This window comes from Oncorhynchus tshawytscha, linkage group LG34 (assembly GCF_018296145.1).
Source record: "Oncorhynchus tshawytscha isolate Ot180627B linkage group LG34, Otsh_v2.0, whole genome shotgun sequence".
In the NCBI taxonomy this organism is placed as follows: Eukaryota; Metazoa; Chordata; class Actinopteri; order Salmoniformes; family Salmonidae; genus Oncorhynchus; species Oncorhynchus tshawytscha.
Genome location: NC_056462.1, coordinates 9,662,226 through 9,680,131, shown reverse-complemented (window position 1 = coordinate 9,680,131; position 17,906 = coordinate 9,662,226). Strand labels below are relative to the sequence as shown.

At 41.1% G+C, this 17,906-nt stretch overlaps 2 protein-coding genes across 3 annotated transcripts in view; both read left to right on the top strand.

Annotated features, from left to right (window-relative positions):
* Positions 1-17,906, top strand: part of LOC121841796 — a 314,557-nt gene that overhangs the window by 228,968 nt on the left and 67,683 nt on the right. The gene's annotated exons all lie outside the window — the stretch shown is intronic.
* Positions 11,126-17,906, top strand: part of LOC112231864 (neurotrophin receptor-interacting factor homolog) — a 25,759-nt gene continuing 18,978 nt past the window's right edge. The window contains exons 1-3 of one of the 2 annotated variants that reach the window (XM_042311900.1): positions 11,126-11,661; positions 14,024-14,154; positions 14,351-14,509. In XM_042311900.1, the coding sequence (XP_042167834.1) occupies positions 11,379-11,661; positions 14,024-14,154; positions 14,351-14,509 (573 nt within the window). In that variant the 5' untranslated portion in view covers positions 11,126-11,378. Of the gene's footprint in view, positions 11,662-13,283; positions 13,337-14,023; positions 14,155-14,350; positions 14,510-17,906 lie in introns of those variants that run through there. The other variant, XM_042311901.1, reaches the window with a different exon arrangement.

Below are 17,906 nucleotides of genomic sequence, written 5' to 3'. Positions count from 1 at the left end.
AATCTGCTGGTTTTGGATGATATGCTTTTTGCTGGAAGTGAACATCCTGAAATAGCACAAGCTTTTACTCAATATACTCATCATTGAAACCTGTCAGTGCTTTCCTTGGTACAAAATGTATTTCACCAAGGCAAAAATAGCCGTACCATTAGTTTGAACGCCAATTACTTGGTTTTGTTCAAAAACCCTAGGAGACAAACTACAAATAAATACTTTAGCTCAGCAGATGGACAGAAATCCTACTTTATGGAAAGCTATGGAGGACGCTACCAAAGCACCATTTTCTTATTTAATCGTAGATTTAAAATCAAATACTCCAGAACACCTGAGGCTCAGAACAGGATTGTTTCCGTGGGAGTGGCCTACAGTTTACATTCCGAAATAATAATAATAATTCTCTGTGTTTAAAAAGAAAACCTACCACTCTTGAGATCCCTAGTTGGGGCTACCCATAAAGAACGTAAGGCAATCATGGGTCATTGTTCTTCAGATCTCATATTACCACTATGTGAGATTTCTTTGAATCTTCTCAAAGGACGCATTCCACTCACCCTAAAAAAAATAATAAAGAGACAAAAGACAGCGATCAAACTCTTTGCCAATAAAAGGGCAAGTCTTCAAAAGAAGAGACGTACAACAGTCTGGGGGTTTTCTTCTACCTTTACTCAGTATAGCCGTGCCCTTCATCACCAGCCTTATTGCTGCCAGACGTGGGGGTTGAACACAGAGTGTGATGGCAAATAAAATGTACTTAGTGCCTCAACAAGAGTTGGATAGACTTAAACAACAATTACAGGGTCCTGAAAATATCAGACAAACAGCAGAAAATGATTTGGATATGGCCATGAAGGATATTTTGAACAGAAAAGGATTGAATCCCTATGATAAGGTCCAAAAATACACAAACCTCTTGCAAAGATATTTGTCCTTGGTAAAACAAGACGAGAGAGAGACCAACCATTTATCGCTTTCCCTACCGGAACCCTTAAAGGATGAAGAGCATAGAGAGAGCCATGCCCCTGTAATGCCTGGACCAGAGATCTTACAGGTTGAAGATAATGTCATGCATGACATGCTGACACATGTTCCAGCACTTTTAACAGGAAAAATGTTAGATACATTATGAACAAAATAAAATACTCAAAGGGGGCCTTGGAATGACAAAGGAGAGTTTTTCTTTCAGGGGGATGTTGTCAGGGGTTCTCATATGATGGACTTGCAAATACCACTGCATCACACAAGACCTCCTGGGTGGCGTCAATTTCTTAAAGCCCTGGCAGTCCTCAACATTCCACTCGTGTGTACCAAACTATAAGCTTCGCCAACAGATTCAAACTTTAAAACAAAACCATTCAAAGAGCTACAGCACTCCTGAAGATGTTCTTGGAACCCCTCCCCTTTTTGAAACGGTTAATAATAACTAATTTATGGATGAGTCCTCACCCCTGAACGCCTCCGGACCTTTTCCTAATCCCGATCTCTCAGGGTGGTTAGACTTTTTGAATGACTTTTGATTAAAATTCAATAAATTGTATTTTTTTTATGATACAATTTAACATTTGTGACATTCTTTAAACATTTGACGTGAACATACACATTGATTATAGGGTCTTAAAGGACATACTTAAACACTTGATATTTTCTAACAAAACAATCTACGGTGCTATCATTACTTAAATCATCATTATAAAGAGACATAACATCTTCAAAAGAAACTCCACAGGCTCTTCGGCATAGGTAAAATACACAGTGTGGACCACATGTAAGTAGAAAGGTTATCTTGTACTTGTTTGATGCTGTAGTAGATCTTTGATCCATTTTTGTTCAAAAACTGTAATAGGGAAATGTGAAAATCTGGGGGGGAAAGTCATAGGAATCAAAAACAGTTGTGATTTTTCTACCTCCTTCGCCATCTTCTAATGTTACAACTAGCCAATGTTCACCAGGCATGTGTTTAGGATGGGTGTTGACAACAAACATCGCCGGTCGATCCTTCTATTTCTCAAAAGGTAGTTCATCACAAGCTCATACTCCACAAAATTGTTTCCCAATCAAGCGGCTCATGAGACCTTGTAGCTCTTGGGTATTCATGTTTTGCTCAATGATCCTTAATATCTTAATTAATAATAATCCACTAAGACTTGTCTTTCGGGCATTCACTTCCAAGATTGAATCAGAGCGTGCATAAACAATCATACTAACTGTACAAGCTAAAGGTGTACGGAAACGCATTTCCAGCCTGAGGTTACCTTGGGACACCACAGACAGATTTCCTGAGGTGTCATCATCCTGTGATAAATTGAAAGCATACAATGTGTACCCTCTGCAAAATCATTTCTGTCAATAGGTAAAGAGAGATCTTTTAGATGCATCCCTGTAGCCAAGAATAGATTGTAAAATTCTCGCACAGATATGTTGTTATTGAATTGTGGTTGGAATGCCTTACCAGGGACCTGACATCTGTCCTGACAGAGAGCTACATACTCTGCATTGAAATGCTGAAAATGTATGTTTTTTTATGTAAGCTGCCTGTATTAGAGGTGTGATCAACCAAGCCTATAACGATGTAGCTGGGTAACGGACCTAAAAACAGGTTTTCTTGACTGCAGATTCTACTCCCCACAAGTACGCTGAATGTTTTCATGGTATGTCTTTGGAGGGAGTAAAGGGAATTTCCTTTCACCAAAGCCTGTGAATGACCCAGACGAACTGCCGGAGATAGACACTTTTTTTTTTACATAAAAAGCGAAGCCCCCAACACTTTTAAACTAAAGTCACCATCTTGGGCAGACATCAGACAAAACTCATCCTTGGCCCTTGTTCATTTCCTCATTAAAATCAACCGAATTTAAGAGTAAATGTTCTTGAAAGAAAATGTGAGAGTGTATAGGACCTACCAGATCTCGAGAGTCTGCACAGTAGTGAGCACGAGCCTCCAGTCCTGGGGTCTATGGCTTCCATAGAAGCTTCTACAGTATCCTTGCTAAACAGCCCAGAATTGTGTCTTCAATGTGTCTTCGGAGTAGTTTAGTAAACATTCCAGGATAGCCCTATAAGAATAGGTGGCACTGCTGTGACTGATAAGGCGTTCACCCAAAGTCACATCCACTTAGGAGAAGATGGTCGCCAAGGGGTAATTAATGAGGCTCACCTTAGTATCATTTGCAATATTAGTACCATCTCTTTTGGTCACTTTGAGACGTAAATGTAATAAGGTGTTGTGGAGGTCCAGGTAGTTGTCACCATGGCCTGGGATGAAAAACTCTATAGGTCCATTGTCTGTAATGGCAGAGAGTGGGGCTATCTATTGAAAATTGGGTTAAGGGGGCTGTGAAAAGATTGAGCTCTGTCTTTATAGCTTCAGAGGACATGCGGTGTAAAAAAGCCATGTTGCTTGTTCTTTTAGAAAATGCTTCTGAGTATTCTTTTTGCAGTTTGCGGTTGAGACCACCTCACTTTACGTCGTGTTTGACTTACTGACTTTCTTCTAATGTTTAACCTCCGCTTTTTAATAGGGGGCCTACGCCTTATACCCGGAGGTCTCTTTTTGGTCTTCGAGACAACAGCATAAGACCTGGGCCTTCTTGATGTTCAGGATCTGAGGACACACATCTAGTAATAGCATTAGCCACCACCTCACTTACTATATTTTTGGCTGCTGATTTTAAATGAGGTTTGGCTATGCTAAGGCCTCTCTTCAAAAAATGCTAAAAACCATCCTAAAGAGGTTACGAAATACACCACCTATCCCTGAACCATACATGGTCGGGGTTCCATGATAACCAGGTAATCCATTACCCACTTGATAAACAGTATGATACATATCGGTTAGGATCGAGATGGTGGTTAGTGCATAACCATTTAAATTGATTTATCTTTTTTAATTTGATATATATATATATATATATATATATATATATATACACACACACACACACACAGTGAGAAGAGCAAGTATTTGATACACTGACGATTTTGCAGGTTTTCCTACTTACAAAGCATGTAGAGGTCTGTAATTTTTATCATAGGTACACTTCAACTATGAGAGACGGAATCTAAAACAAAAATCCAGAAAATCACATTGTACGATTTTCATTTGGTTCAGGGTTAGGAGGCCGTTCAACTCAAAGATGATCCTCTCTACAGTTCTATAGAATCCTTTTTTAAAGCTTAATAGGTTTAGTGGGTTCAGATGTCCTTTTAAAATTAAAATTAAATACAAATCACGGTCCTTATCCTTGATATTATTTCAACTATGTGGGTATGTAATCTCACTGAGACCTACTTCCCAGGCCTCTGATAACTCTATAGGCTTTGGAAAATTGATTGTATAATTCAAACCTTTGTTATTCCTATATACACTGCTCAAAAAATAAAGGGAACACTAAAATAACACATCCTAGATCTGAATGAATGAAATGTTCTTATTAAATACTTTTTTCTTTACATAGTTGAATGTGCTGACTACAAAATCACACAAAAATGATCAATGGAAATCAAATTTATCAACCCATGGAGGTCTGGATTTGGAGTCACATTCACAATTAAAGTGGAAAACCACACTACAGGCTGATCCAACTTTGATGTAATGCCCTTAAAACAAGTCAAAATGAGGCTCAGTGGTGTGTGTGGCCTCCACGTGCCTGTATGACCTCCCTATAACGCCTGGGCATGCTCCTGGTGAGGTGGCAGATGGTCTCCTGAGGGATCTCCTCCCAGACCTGGACTAAAGCATCCGCCAACTCCTGGACAGTCTGTGGTGCAACGTGGCGTTGGTGGATGGAGCAAGACATGATGTCCCAGATGTGCTCAATTGGATTCAGGTCTGGGGAACGGAGGGGGGGGGGGCAGTCCATAGCATCAATGCCTTCCTCTTGCAGGAACTGCTGAAACACTCCAGCCACATGAGGTCTAGCATTGTCTTGCATTAGGAGGAACCCAGGGCCAACCGCACCAGCATATGGTCTCTCAAGGGGTCTGAGGATCTCATCTCGGTACCTAATTGCAATCAGGCTACCTCTGGCGAGCATATGGAGGGCTGTGCGGCCCCCCAAAGAAATGCCACCCCACACCATGACTGACCCACCTCCAAACCGGTCATGCTGGAGGATGTTTCAGGCAGCAGAATGTTCTCCACGGCGTCTCCAGACTCTGTCACGTCTGTCACATGTGCTCAGTGTGAACCTGCTTTCGTCTGTGAAGAGCACAGGGCGCCAGTGGCGAATTTGCCAATCTTGGTGTTCTCTGGCAAATGCCAAACGTCCTGCACGGTGTTGGGCTGTAAGCACAACCCCCACCTGTGGACGTCGGGCCCTCATACCACCCTCAATGAGTCTGTTTCTGACTGTTTGAGCAGACACATGCACATTTGTGGCCTGCTGGAGGTCATTTTGCAGGGCTCTGGCAGTGCTCCTCCTGCTCCTCCTTGCACAAAGGCAGAGGTAGCGGTCCTGCTGCTGGGTTGTTGCCCTCCTACGGCCTCCTCCACGTCTCCTGATGTACTGGCCTGTCTCCTGGTAGCGCCTCCATGCTCTGGACACTACGCTGACAGACACAGCAAACCTTCTTGCCACAACTCGCATTGATGTCCCATCCTGGATGAGCTGCACTACCTGAGCCACTTGTGTGGGTTGTAGACTCCGTCTCATGCTACCACTAGAGTGAAAGCACCGCCAGCATTCAAAAGGGACCAAAACATCAGCCAGGAAGCATAGGAACTGAGAAGTGGTCTGTGGTTATCACCTGCAGAACCACTCCTTTATTGGGGGTGTCTTGCTAATTGCCTATAATTTCCACCTGTTGTCTATCCCATTTGCACAACAGCATGTGAAATTTAGGAACTGAGAAGTGGTCGAAAACACCCCTCAACTTGGATATACGTACCAAGTCACCCACGATGAATTTAAAATCTATTTTTTTCTTACGGCGAAGGGGAAACAGACCATACAGATTTTTAAAGATTTAAAGAGTTTTCAGAAGAGACCTCAGAGGGTTTCATACATTCATACTCTTATGGTAGCTGTAGTTATTACCTTTGCTAAACCTTGAACTATATCCACATATCTATGGGTGTTGTGAGCCGTAAAGTATTTCTACATCCTCTCCTTCAAAGTCCTGTTAAAGTGTTAAACAACTGAAGCTTTCAAATACGAACCTGTAGCAAAATGTACAATATTGTGCTTCTTCATGAGTTTCTGAAAAGTATTATTAAAAAAATCCTTACCGCCGTCAGTCTGCACTTTCTTGGGGGCTCCTCCTTCCTTCAAGATAGAGTCAAAGGCCCGGGTCACCTCTGCCCCACTCTTATTTCTTTAAGACCCTTACAAATGCTATGTTAGATAAAATGTCTATAACTGTTAGCATGTATCAATTTCCATCATTTTTATCAGCAAGTGCCTGCATGCCACATAGATCCACCTGAAACCGGGACATGGGATGAGTAGAATTTTTTTTTCGCACCGGTTTATGCAGAGTGTAAGCATCCTGTTCTGCTAGCCAATCATTCACTTGAGCATCGCCTAACCTGCTACCTGTTTCTTCAACTATAGCTCTCTGGAACCTCTCCTTCCCCCCCGAAAGACCCTGGGTTAGAGGGGGTATAATAAATGTATTTCATCATCTACTCAGCTACCCTTCTTGCCTCTCTGATGTACAATAACATTAATAAGCCCATTAAAAATAATGAGAACATTTCATATACATACATTCAGACAATTCAGGATACAAAGCAATATATTAGTACCTGTTTTCTCAATGACCCATGCATGCAACACATGGTATACTTGGTTTACATTTACAGGCTTATATCTCTGAATTTTAAAACACATACATCCGTTATACAAGTATATTAACAACAAAATATGATACATGTTACAATTAAATGATGGTTCAAATGAATAAACTAAAATCTTAGACAAGGATGTTTCTAGTTCTTCAGAATCATCCACAAGACGTGATACCTGTTGTGACCAGTGTAGTCTTCCCCGACTCATGATTTGTTCCATGTTTAACACACGCTCTGCATTAACCCCTGTATTGTTGGATGTGTAGAGCGATACATTGTCCACTTCCTCTCAAAAGAAAAAATGCATTTATTCTCTTTAACATATAAACAATGGGTAACAATTTGCATACTATCTATTTAAAAATAATAATAATGTTACTCGTTTTCTTGGGGTTTATTGGGCCAGAAAGTCACTACATCAGCCACCAAAGCTTCCTTGTATTTGTTGTTGTCCACCAGTGCTCTCCTGGTTTCTTTGAGTCTCTCATGGATGAAGATCACCTCCTTCAGTTCATTTATGAAAGTATCTGTCACACCATAGACCCATACACCATAGACTCATAGACTCCAGGGCTCTGACCATCGATGTTATAAAATGGCCGGACCAGTCTTTTCACCAGTTCATCAAAGCGGTTGAAGGAGAAGTACTTGGGTGGGTCATATCAACAAGGATGTCGTCGCTGGCTGGGGTGATTGATCTCACAACCATGGCATTTTTCTCTTATATACTCTCCAATCACCACATCTAAAAGTGCGGCTACAGAGGCCTTGATGGTATCCACAAAAAATAGTACTGACCACCCTATCAAACACATCCTCATGCTGTGTACATGTCGGAGATGTCGGGAGACATGCCTGGGGGGAGTAGAAAGGAGGGCTGTGAGGCATAGAGTCCTTCGGGTCTGGTACCCACGACGTAATGGAGTCCTCATACGTTACATGAATATCCATGGTATATGCTGAAATGAAGAACCATAAGAGTTATGGTCACCCGTTTTATTGTTGAAGCCTTCCTTGGGGCTCGGGGCATGATTAACGTGACCCTTCTCTGGGTTCCTTTGAATGAACATCCTTAGGATTCATATGTATAATGCACTGCCGGTGTTGGCTCTGTACAAAGAGAGCATCCACTAACTCAAGCATTTTCAATTCCATTATATCCCAACCTTTACTGTAAAATGTGTGTTTCATTAGCTAGAGATCTCTCGGTTAGTGAATTACATGTTTAAATTGGTTTTGGCATGATTGTATGTCTCATTTCAAGTAACTAGCTGCAGGCTTAAAAAAACATTCTATCATATAATTTGCACAGAAACCCAAATAAATGTAGATAGAAAGATGTGTGCGTCATGTACTTTCGAATGGAGGTTTAAAAACGACAGGAGAATATGCATATTCGCCCATACATATGGCATATCCTTACAGCATACCTTGCAATACAATTTCTCTAAAAACAGTTGTACAATGTGCTCTTCAATAAGAAAACCAGAGTTTGATTTCTATACCAGATGAGTTCTCAAATAGCAGGTGCCCAATATCATGGTGGACATGCATAATGTTGGATGCATTGGAATATAAGGTATGGTGAATGATACAGAGGCTGTATGATTATACAAAAAGCAGTTGGGAAATGAATGTTTGAGTTTTAAACACTAAATGTTCAGTGAATGTGAGTATAATTAGGTGGTTTACATGATTAACTTTCCTAACCTTCTAAAAGTTGACGGTGACATGCTTTTCATAATGTACACTTCATGCGTATAAATTTGAACAAAGAACACCATAAAGTGTTTATTTTTTATTTATCTTGAAGAACAATCTGGCCATAATGGCCATGTACTCATCTCCACCCAGCACACCCAGAAGAGGACTGGCCACCCCTCAGAGCCTGGTTCCTCTCTAGGTTCCTACCATTCCAGGGAGTTTTCTTAGCCACCGTGCTTCTACATCTGCATTGCTTGCTGTTTGTGGAGTGTTAGGCTGGGTTTCTGTATAAGCACTTTGTGACATCTGCTGATGTAAAAAGGTCTTTGTAAATAAATGTGATTCATTGATTGATTACTGAGTACAGAGACAAATAGCAAAGGTACTTCAGGCACTATTTGGAGTATGTAAATATAGTGTAACCTACCAATCAATGTATATCAAGTGGAGGGCACAATCTACAATGTTGTAGTCCAGATATGAGAGCTTTACCATCTATGCCAAAAGCCTGGGCCTCTGACGGAGACTGTAGAACTGTTATCGCCGCATTCTTCAGTATTACTCCTTCTCTCTAGGCGCATGTGTGTCCAGGCCCTATAGGCATATTGAAAGGATCCCACCCTGGTCACCAATGTAGCTGACCGATGTAGAGAGAGGCAAGGACCTTAGCAGAATGCAATCTAAAGCTTGTGTGGTCCAGAGACGGGGAACTCTAGCATCTTTGGTAAAAGCCTGGGCTCCTGACGGGGACAATAGAATTGTCCACATTCCATGTTAAAATTGTAAGATAAAACAAATTTGTCACCTGTCAGAAGTGAGCTGCTGTCTGAAGAGGAACAGATATAGCTAGCTCCCAAAGACTGAAATAAGATACATATCTGTTTGAGTGCACTTGAAATATGCAGCATGCAATACGAATTGTTTTGATTGTATGAAGACTCCATTGACCATTTAGCCAATTTATTGAAAGCTAGCCAATGTTTGACTAGTCAAGCCAGCTACTGTAAATGTCCATTTGTGTTTCATTAGCTAGCAGTCAGTGAATAGCAGTGGTGGAAAAAGTACACAATTATTATATTTGAGTAAAAGTAATAGAAAATGACTAGAGTAGAGGTGTAAGTCACCCAGTGAAGTACTACTTGAGTAAAAGTATTTGATTTGAAATATACTTAAGTATCAAAAGTAAATGTAATTGCTAAAATGTACTTAATTATCAAAAGCAAAAGTATAAATAATTTCAAATTCCTTATATTAAGCAAACCAGACGGCATTATTTCCTTGCTTATTTTAATTTACGGAAAGCCAGGGGCACACTCCATCACTCAGACATTATTTACAAACGAAGCATGTGTTTAGTGAGTCATCAGATCAGAGGCAGTAGGGATGACCAGGGATGTTCTCTTGATAAGTGTGTGAATTTTATAATTTTCCTGTCCTGCTAAGCATTCTAAATGTAGAGTACCTTTTGGGTGTCAATGAAAATGTATGGAGTAAAAAGTACATAATTTTCTTTAGGAATGTAGTAAAGTAAAAGTTGTCAAAAGTATAAATAGTAAAGTACAGATACCTCCAAAAACTACTTAAGTAAAAATAGTTGAAAGTATTTCTTAAGTACTTTACACCACAGGTGAATAGCACTTGGCTGATCTCTTGGAGCAGGACACAGGAGAGCTGAATAGATCATGCGAGACAAGAATTAATCAAATAAATCGCAGCAAAGCAATGTAGTTTGTGAAATAGAAAATTAACATCCTGACAGAATGAGGCAGGCTGCTCTGCAATCATCCAATTATTGACCGAGATAATGTGGCATTTCTTATTTGTCAGTATGAATGAAATTAGTGGGTTCTGCCTTGATGACTGTATTAGATTTACAGTACTTGTCCTATAGATTTTTGTTGTCTTAAACTATTACCTAGAATAAACTGATAGCTCTATTGCTAGCACATCATTCCAGGAAAGGGGCATTTTAGCTATCTGCTCCTGCTAGCTACATCTAATGGTCTGGGAGGACAGAACACTACCACTCAACACCCCCTACAACTGTTCTGCAGCAAAACCTCGCAATCCCAAGTATTTCTCTCCCTCTGCCACCACAACCTCTATTTTCTGCAACTTTAGATCCATTTCTGCAATACAATTGACAACCATTGCTATGAATGTCAAGAAACCTACCTTACTGAAGCACATATTATTTCCATCACTCTCTTAGTTTCTGCCTACTCACAGAAATCCTCTAAGGATCCCTCACCCTGTACCATCTTCCTCAGCCACTCTCTTCACTGCTTCAGTGTGTTTTTTTTGGGACACCGGGATTTGACAGCAGAGGCATTACAAGGAATCCTGTCGATTTAATGCTCCATCCTCACAGGCACCTGAGCCTGTTTAGGGATGGGATTTGAACTGTGACTGAAGGATTGGAGTGGTATCTTGATGTATTTTGTGTATGATCTCGGTTTACGCCCCTTCCCACAATGGAATATTTTTGTTTCAATACCCCGTACAGTAGGTGGAGGCAATACACCACAATAGGTGTAGTTTGCTATAAAACCTTGAAGACTTGATGTGTAACATAATAAGCAGTTCCGTAATTCAAAGAACAGCGCGCATATCACTCATTTTTAGCCACACCCTTTGAGCTATGACGCCACCCAATAACATCCTTTCTCTCCAGTGTAAACGGAAGTGAACAGTGACCAAGAAGAATTTCCACATTAGCGTTTTTATTGTTCCTATTAAGACGTTTATTGACAACATGGAACTCAAAATATGACTAATTTAACTGCACAACATCACATACTTACCCCATGTAGTCTTTAATTCGCGTTGGAGGCGGGACTTGGTTAAAATACGTTTTTTTTTTTTAGGTAACGCTAGTTAGCTGCTAGCAATGGCTAACTGTATGGTTTTTCACACTCAAATAGCCTCCATCATGGAGGTGCTAGCGAATGCAGCCGTGGCAGATATCTGTAAGCTCGTAGACGACGACTATGCAGTGTTTCGTTTGGAAATAACTCAAAGCCAGAAAGAAAACAGGGCATTGCGGAGGAAACTACAGCTTCTGGAACTGAAGGTGTCACGGGAGCGCGCAGAGAGGACACCGCGAGAGCGCGTCCTCGCCAGTCGTCCCAGTAGTATCAAGATCCTCGACCGATACAGAGGAACCGCAAGAGGTATACCTCGCAGAACGGCCTGTCGCCATTAATATATTGCTCGGTGCCTGTCGCCATTCATATACTACTCCGTGCCTGTCACTATTCATATATAACTCAGTTCCTGTCGCCATTCATATACTACTCAGTGCCTGTCACTATTCATATATAACTCAGTTCCTGTCGCCATTCATATACTACTCAGTGCCTGTCACTATTCATATATAACTCAGTTCCTGTCGCCATTCAAACACTACTCAGTGCCTGTCACTATTCATATATAACTCAGTTCCTGTCGCCATTCATATACTACTCCGTGCCTGTCACTATTCATATATAACTCAGTTCCTGTCGCCATTCATATTTAACTCCGTTCCTGTCGCCATTCATATTTAACTCAGTGCCTGTCGCCATTCATACAGTTGAAGTCGGAATTTTACATACACCTTCGCCAAATACATTTTAACTCAGTTTTTCACAATTCCTGACATTTAATCCTAGTAAAAATCCCCTGTTTTAGGTCAGTTAGGATCACCACTTTATTTTAAGAATGTGACACGTCAGAATAATAGTAGAGTGTGATTTATTTCAGCTTTTATTTCTTTCATCACATTCCCAGTGGGTCAGAAGTTTACATACACTCAATTAGTATTTGGTAGCATTGCCTTTACATTGTTTAACTTGGGTCAAATGTTTTGGGGAAACTTCCACATGCTTCCCACAATAAGTTGGGTGAATTTTGACCCAATCCTCCTGACAGAGCTGGTGTAACTGAGTCAGGTTGGTAGGCCTCCTTGCTCACACACACTTTTTCAGTTCTGCCCACAAATTTTCTATGGGATTGAGGTCAGGGCCTTGTGATGGCCACTCCAATACCTTGACTTTGTCCTAAAGCATTTTGCCACAACTTTGGAAGTATGCTTGGGATCATTGTCCATTTGGAAGATCCATTTGCGACCAAGCTTTAACTTCCTGACTGATGTCTTGAGATGTTCCTTCAATATATACACATAATTTTCCTACCTCATGATGCCATCTATTTTGTGACGTGCACCAGTCCCTTCTGCAGCAAAGCACCCCCACAACATGATACTGCCACCCCTGTGCTTCACAGTTGGGAAAGTGTTCTTCGGCTTGCAAGCCTCCCTCTCTTTCCTCCAAACATAACAATGCTCATTATGACCAAACAGTTCTATTTTTGTTTCATCAGACCAGAGGACATTTCTCCAAAAAGTATGATCTTTGTCCCCATGTGCAGTTGCAAACCCTAGTCTGTTATTTTTTATGGCAGTTTTGGAGCAGTGGCTTCGTCCTTGCTGAGCGGCCTTTCAGGTTATGTCGATATTGGACTCTTTTTACTGTGGATATAGATACTTTTGTACCTGTTTCCTCCAGCATCTTCACAAGGTCCTTTGCTGTTGTTCTGGGATTGATTTGCACCTTTCGCACCAAAGTACATTTATCTCTAGGAGACAGAACGTGTCTCCTTCCTGAGGCGGTATGACGGCTGCGTGGTCCCATGGTGTTTATACTTGCATACTATTGTTTGTACAGATGAATGTGGTACCTTCAGGCGTTTGGGAATTGCTCCCAAGGATGAACCAGACTTGTGGAGGTCTACAATTTTTTTCTGAGGTCTTGGCTGTTTTCCTTTGATTTTTCCACGATGTCAAGCAAAGAGGCACTGAGTTTGAAGGTAGGCCTTGAAATACATCCACAGGTACACCTCCAATTGACTCAAATGATGTCAATTAGCCTATCAGAAGCTTCTACCCCATGACATAATTTTCTGGAATTTCCCAAACTGTTTAAAGGCACAGTCCACTTAGTGTATGTAAACTTCTGACCCACTGGAATTGTTATACAGTAAAATAATCTGTAAACAATTGTTGGAAAAAATACTTGTCATGCACAAAGTAGATGTCCTAACCGACTTGCCAAAACTATAGTCTGTTAACAAGTAATTTGTGGAGTGGTTGAAAAACAAGTTTTTAATGACTCCAACCTAAGTGTATGTAAACTTCCGACTTCAACTGTATATAACTCAGTGCCTGTCGCCCCATGCCCTGGAATTGGGTCTTGGTCAGTTTTTTGGATAGTATGCAATAATTCCCCAGATTACTTAGCTATCTTGAACAAAGAAACAATATAAAATCCTAACCAGTTTAATTTACTGCATTTACTATTATTTAATCAATGAAGGCAATGTGTTGCATGGAACATAATACATTGATCAATAAAAAGTATATCAAGCAGTTATGCTAAGTGTTACCTTACATCCTTACCAATTCTAGACCGTGTCAAAACTGTCAAGTGTTCAATATAGCATTGAGCATTGACAGAAGCTAACTTAACAACCTCTCCCCCCCATTCACTTTCTCAGGTGAAGGACACCTCACTGGAGGTCACAGGAGCTTTGTGAAGCCAGCGGGACACAATACATGGCGAGATGACCCACCAATCACTGTTGATGAGCTGAGTGGAACCTCAACCCAGCATGTTAACATGATAGAGGTGAGTGTAGTATTACATAAACATCTACAATTAAATTATAAATGAAATTTGGCCGGTTTATTTCAGAAAAGCTCCCCTCAGCTATTTACTTGTTTACATGTACGTCTGCCATATGAGAGCTTGTAAAACTTCCCTACGACATTGTTATACAATTCAACTCATGTACCAGTAATAACCTCCTCTCTTCTTTTGTCAGTCTGCAGAGGCTGCAGGTCCTGGGGTCAAGCAGGAGAGGTCTGAAGGAGAGGAGGACACACGTCACAGCAAAGAGATCCAGGCTGGAGCGCCCCCTGTACCCACGGAGGACCCTACCACCGCCCCAGCGCAACCCAGGACCCGACGCAGGATCATGGAGGTCAGTGGAACGCTGAACGCCGTTCTCAAGACAGAAACAGACACAGAGACTTTAACTGAAACACAAAGGCTAGACACAGGATCTGACCACAGATCAGACCAAGGGCGATTGGTCTGTCACACAGGATTTGATCCTGCTCCCGGCTCAGAGTATTTACTTCAAGGTAACCCGAGCCTGAGGACGGTTCAGTCCCATCGGGACTCAGGTGACACGTTAGATGATCCATCTTGTTCTTACACTTCAGAGATGGACCCTGGCAATATGACCTTGGGTTTAGAGATTGATCTATCTAGAGGGGACTGGAACCGATTCAAAAGTAGTGTATACTCTGAAGGTTGCCTAGATAAGAAAGGGGAGGGTTTGGTCATAGATGAAGTGAAAGTGGAGTGTGAGGTTCCTTCCACGTGGAATGCAGATAATCACCTCGGATACGGACTCTCACAGGGCAAAGGTTTCTTAGATTACAGGAAAAGCTCAGAGACAAATCCAAATGTCGCAACCCACTCCCCTTTACATTCGCTCAGGGATCGTGACACAGTGTCCACGTTGATTGGGCCTTCCGATTCTCACTGCCACATCCTTTTCGATCAGGTATCGAACTCAAACGACAAGGCTAGAGCCCAGACTCAGGGAGGGGGAAACACATCAGGCAATAGTAAAGAAAAACGGTTCCTCTGCATGTTCTGTAACAAAGGCTTCAGCTGCCCCCAGAAGGTGGAAATCCACCAGAGGGTCCACACGGGGGAGAAACCCTTCAGTTGTACCCAGTGTCACAAATGCTTCGCCCAGGCTTGTGACCTGAAGAGGCACCAAAGAGTCCACACAGGGGAGAAACCCTACAGCTGCCTCCAGTGTGAGAAGAGGTTCTCCCACCAGCACCATCTGAAGAGGCACCTGAAGGTCCACATGAGATAGACTAGGTGGAGGGCCGAAAAATGTGAAGTTTATTGATCCCCGTCGAGGAAGGAGCTGATTTTTGTATATGACAGTATTGGGTTCTGAGAATATGAAAATGTACTTATTCATGTCACTGATGGAGTGCTGAGGTTTAGAGTGTCAACACCAGAAGTTAATGGTTATAGGAGGAAGGTATATTGTGTGTGCAATTAAGCTTGGAATGTGTTGAGTGCAGAGAAGCGATTACATGTGGAGGGCATTGATAAGGGAAGAGAGCCATGGATTAGTGATGAAGGGGGGTTGACTTCATTTCAGGTCACCTTAAAGGGAAAAAGTAAAGTTTATGTCTTGTATCACTGGTGTTCTGCCTAGCAGTAAATAATGATGTTTGTACAGATGGGTAGGAGGAGACTCAGCCTATGAGGAACGTTTAAATATCAGTGCTTTTGTGAAAATGTTTTTGTCTAATGCAGCTGTATTGATCCTCTGGGAAGAATAAACTTGGTTAAGCTTTCATAATGTTCGTTGAGTGTTTTACTCTGAGAATAAGAACCTAACAATAGTAAAACATTTTTATGATGACTATTACATTTGTTGGTACTTTAAATTCTCATAAAAAGTATATTCAATAATTTTGTTGGGCAAATTTTCGAAACTGCTAAACTTTGAACTAATCACATACCCGTTGTGATGAAGACAGCCAACGGCCTGCTTCTATCTACGACGCAAACACTGCCTCTTGTGAAAACGCAAACTGCTGTCTAATGAAGAGGAACAGCTATAGCTAACTCTCAAAGACTGAAATAAGATAAATATCTGTTTAAGTGCACTTGAAATATGCAGCATGCAATACCAATTGTTTTGATCGTATGAAGAGGTAACTTCGTTGACCGTTTAGCCAATTTATTGAAAGCTAGCAAAATGTTAGTTTGACTAGCCTAGTCAGCTACTGTAAATGTCCATTTGTGTTTCATTTGCTTTCTTTGACAGTTTTTTAAATAATGTTGTCTCATTTCAAGTAACTAGCTGCAAGATTAAATAAACATTCAATCGTATAATTTGCATAGAAACCTAAACAAAAGCATGAAGATAGAAAAATGTGTGTGTCATGAATGCTAGAATGGAGGTATCAAAATGACGGCTGCATATTAGCCAATACATATAGCATACTTTTCATTACATCTCCTCTAAAAACAGTTGTACAATGTGCTTTGCAATAAGATAACCAGAGTTTGATTTCTAAACCAGATGAGTTCTCAAATTGCAGCTGCCCAATCTCATGGTGGGCATGCATAGTGTTTGATCCATTGGTTTGGAGAATGATAAAGAGCTTTTAGGATTATAGAAAAAGTAGTTGGGAAATATATGTTTTAGTTTTTTATGAGTTTCAGTAAATGTGAGTGTATATGTGTGTGTATATTTAGGTGGTTTAAATGATTAACTTTCCTACTAACCTTCTAAAAGTGGACAGTGCCAAAATCTTGCCAATCCATTCATTATTCTACTAACTATGACAGAATGTGAGGCAAATTTTACTATAATGTACGTTTCGTGCATATACAGTGAGTGCCTTCGGAAAGTATTCAGACCCCTTGAGTTTTTCCACATTTTGTTACATTAGCCTTATTTTAAAATATATTAAATTAATGTTTTTCTTCATCAATCTACACACAATACCCGATAATGAAAAAGCAAAAACAGGGTTTTATACATATTTGCTAATAAAAAATTTAAAAAAGCTGAAATACCTTATTTACATAAGTATTCAGACCCTTTGCTATGAGACTCGAAATTGAGATCAGGTGCATCCTGTTTCAATTGCTCATCTTTGAGCTATTTTTACAACTTGATTGGCGTCCACCTGTGTTAAATTCAATTGATTGGACATGATTTGGAAAGGGACACACATCTATATAAGGTCCCACAGTTGTTAGTGCATGTCAGAGCAAAAAACAGAAATTTCCAAAAGGACAACCATCTCTGCAGCACTCCACCAATCAGGCTTTTATGGTAGAGTGGCCAGACGGAAGTTTGCCTTAAAGGCACCTAAAGACTCTCAGACCAAGAAACATGATTATCTGGCCTGATGAAACCAAGATTGAACTCTTTGGCCTGAATGCCAAGCGTCACATCTGTAGGAAACCTGGCAACATCCCTACGGTGAAGCATGGTGGTGGCAGAATCATGCTGTGGGGATGTTTTTCAGCGGCAGGGACTGGGAGACTAGTCAGGGTCGAGGGAAAGATGAACGGAGCAAAGTACTGAAAGATCCTTGGTGAAAACCTGCTCAGGACCTCAGACTGGGGCGAAGGTTCACCTTCCAACAGTACAACGACCCTAAGCACACAGCCAAGACAACACAGGAGTGGCTACAGGACAAGTCTCTGAATGTCATTGAGTGGGCCATCCAGAGCCCGGATTTGAACCCGATTGAACATCTCTGGAGAGACCTGAAAATAGCTGTGCAGCGACACTCCCCATCCAACCTGACAGGGCTTGA